We start from the raw sequence: 3,008 nt of genomic DNA, 5'->3' as shown, positions 1-3,008 counted from the left end.
AACAAAAAAAAAACATGATAATTGGTTAACATCTTAAAATTATATATATATATATAAAAAATGAAAATGCATTTAGATAAAGATATGCAAGTAAATATAAATATAGATATGATGATTTACGTTTTTGTTTGTTCTTTATAATCAAAATAATAAAAATATGAATTAAGAAAAATATTTTTTTTTCCTTAGATTTTATAATGTTACAATTTTTTTTCTTGATATTTGAGCTTTATTTCAAGTTGATATCTAATTTCAGATTTACACTTTCAACATCGATTTTTCATTAAATACTTATTTCTGGTCTTTCTTGTTAATGTATGTTAATAAATTTAAAATAATTATAATGAATTAAGTTTTACATTTTTTATCACTTTTAAAATCAAATTCAAAATTTCACTTCATAATTATTTAAATTTAATTAAGAGATGTTGACTTCAATGTCGAAAGTGATTATTTAATAAAAAATTGATATTAAAAAGATAAAATCTTGAAATCTAAGTATCAAATTGAAATAAAATTTAAATTTCAAGACTAAAATTGTAACATTTTAAAATTTAGAGACTAAATTAAAATCAAATTCAAAATTTAAAAAAATTAAATGTGTACTATTTTAAAATTTAGAGACGAAATAATGACTAGGTCCAAAGTCGAGGTACTAAAAAAAAAAAATTCCCCCAAAAAACCAAGAAAATCTGAAATCTCCAATTCCTCTATTAATTCCCTCTTCCATCTTCGTCACAGCCGCACTCCGCCACGCCAACCCCATTCCCATCTTTGGTTCATTGGCAGCTGGTCGGGGATGGAGAAGAAGCGGAACAGTGAGATTAGGAAATCATCAGATTCGGAGCTTCCACCTGATAATATCATTCAGGTAATACTCTCGAAAGTCCCTTTATTCAATTTGCCCAGTTGCAGGCTCGTATGTAAAGCATGGAACAATCTGGTTTTAACTTGTAAGTTTGATCCGCCACTCTTAATTTCCAGCCTCTCGCTTGCCTATGATTGTCCCTCTCGCAATCTCTATTGTATGGACTTCAATCTTAAATATTTGGAAGGAATGAGTAGTGTTGTCTCATTTACCTTCCATCCTAAATTTTTCACCAGTTCCATCTCTATTATCAATTCCTGCAATGGACTCCTCTCCCTTCTTATCTCGAAAAGAAAATCAGGATCACCTATATCTTATGTTCTTTGCATATTAAATCCCATGACAAATGAGTACTTCAAATTTCCTGCCGAGAAATCGAAAACACATTGTTGTTGTGGTAGACCCTATAGCTACGGATTAGGATTCAGTCCTGAAACAAAGCAGTACAAAATAGCGAGAACCTCCTTTCTACGTGATGAATCCACTACCTCTGTAGAGATTTTTGCATTTGGCACTACTCGCGAATGGACCCCTGTTGGGGTTTTGCCTTCTCTTGTCGTTGAAGACCATGGCGTTTATTTCAATGGAGGCCTCTACTGGACTGTAGACGAGCTGCAACCACGCGATTCTAATAATGCCATTTACCGTTTGGATATAGAAAATGAGAAACTGGAGAAAATTTCATGTCCCCACTATGGCGGTGGTCATTTTTTCTTTGGAGTTTTTGATGGTACCCTCTATCTAACTACTTACACTGGCACCGTCGACAACATTTACCAGGTGTGGAAGATGGAAGAAAATTTGTCATGGATTAAAGCATTTGTTTTATCTAGACCAGAAAATTTGCGTCATCCTGAGCATGACCAACCTTGGGGAGTATCTCAGCTCCAACCCATCAAAGTTTGTGAAGATGGGAAGATATTGTGTCTTCTTGCTGGATTCCTTTTAATACTGTATGACCCCAAGACTAAGAGGGTGAAGATATTGACGAATCAAGATGTTGAAACTGAGAGACATTTGCACGTTCATCAGATTGACTCCTCCAATTTTAATTCTCTCCCCAACATTTTGGCAGGAAAGAGTTGAAGGATGGTAGGACTTTTATTAGTATTATTATTTTTATTTTTTGGGGGGGTGGGGGAGTTTATGCAGTGAGTATTAGTACATTATTAGGTGGTAATTTGTTACAGCACTCTTAAAATCAATATTCATAATGTTAAGTTTCAGTTGATTCAACCTGTATACCATAAATCTCCATATTTGAATCATGCTGCGAGTGAATCCGTGCCACATTATAATGGTGTTCGTCTTCACTACCACTTGGAAGTATTTGCTGCTGATTGCTTAAAATGTTGAGGTATTATTATGGTATTTTGAATTTTGGCTCAATCCCTTGCATGATCTTTTACATATATGGATTTTACCTCTTTTACGTCTCTCGAGATCTCCCATCCTAGGAATATTTTATTTCCCCCAGTTGTCTCATCTCAAACTTAAATTTCATATATTCTTTTATCTTGTTTTATGTCTTATCTATTGCGGCGAACAAGGAGCATCTCCTTGACATCTATCATGAGGTACGTTTCTCTCCCTTTTGATGTTGTATAAAGCCAATCTCGAGCACAGACTAATCAATGGGATTGTTTTAAATTATAAAAGGACTTCTTAGTTGACATATTATTGACTGTGAACTCTCTGCTTTCACTTTTGGCTCATAGAAAAAGTCCTAAATTTTCAGTTGAATATGAGCTTTAAAGAAAATTCTGATATGATCAACATTGTCTATGGATGATAATTTAAGGTCACTGTGTCATGCAATGTTGAACTGAGATTGTTGGCATCAAAGGGATTGTGCAAAATGCAATGGTGTCCCTTTGCTGATGATTGTTGGGGAGACTAACACCTTGTTCAAAATGCATTAGTGTTAGCCCAAGAAAGCTTCAAATGCCCCCCTTCTACACTAAGGTCCTCGGTTAAATATTCAGGCAAAAATCCTTTGACCTAATTGAATCTTTGCCTTTGTTAGGAGGTTGAGGTTTGAAAGAAACTCTAGAATCTTTCGTGATCAAGAAACTAGCAATGGTTTTTTTTTTTCTTTTTTGGAATTTGATTACTCTTTTTGCTTCAACTTGGTCTTCTA

General features: G+C 33.9%; 1 protein-coding gene across 1 annotated transcript; it reads left to right on the top strand.

Annotated features, from left to right (window-relative positions):
• The first annotated feature begins 687 nt into the window (after positions 1 to 687).
• LOC120074652 (putative F-box protein At1g60370) lies at positions 688 to 2,543 on the top strand. Its single transcript, XM_039027843.1, has one exon. The coding sequence runs from the start codon at positions 800 to 802 to the stop codon at positions 1,952 to 1,954; it is 1,155 nt and encodes a 384-aa protein (XP_038883771.1). The 5' UTR covers positions 688 to 799; the 3' UTR covers positions 1,955 to 2,543.
• The last annotated feature ends 465 nt before the right edge of the window (positions 2,544 to 3,008 follow it).

The sequence above is a fragment of the Benincasa hispida genome, chromosome 3 (genome assembly GCF_009727055.1).
Source record: "Benincasa hispida cultivar B227 chromosome 3, ASM972705v1, whole genome shotgun sequence".
NCBI classification, from domain to species: domain Eukaryota; kingdom Viridiplantae; phylum Streptophyta; class Magnoliopsida; order Cucurbitales; family Cucurbitaceae; genus Benincasa; species Benincasa hispida.
Note: the sequence above shows the minus strand (reverse complement) of the source record. Positions and strands in the feature narration are given on the sequence as shown.

Coding starts and splice junctions, on each gene's coding strand:
- LOC120074652 (XM_039027843.1), top strand. CDS start 800: ATGGAGAAGAAGCGGAACAGTGAGATTAGGAAATCATCAGATTCGGAG.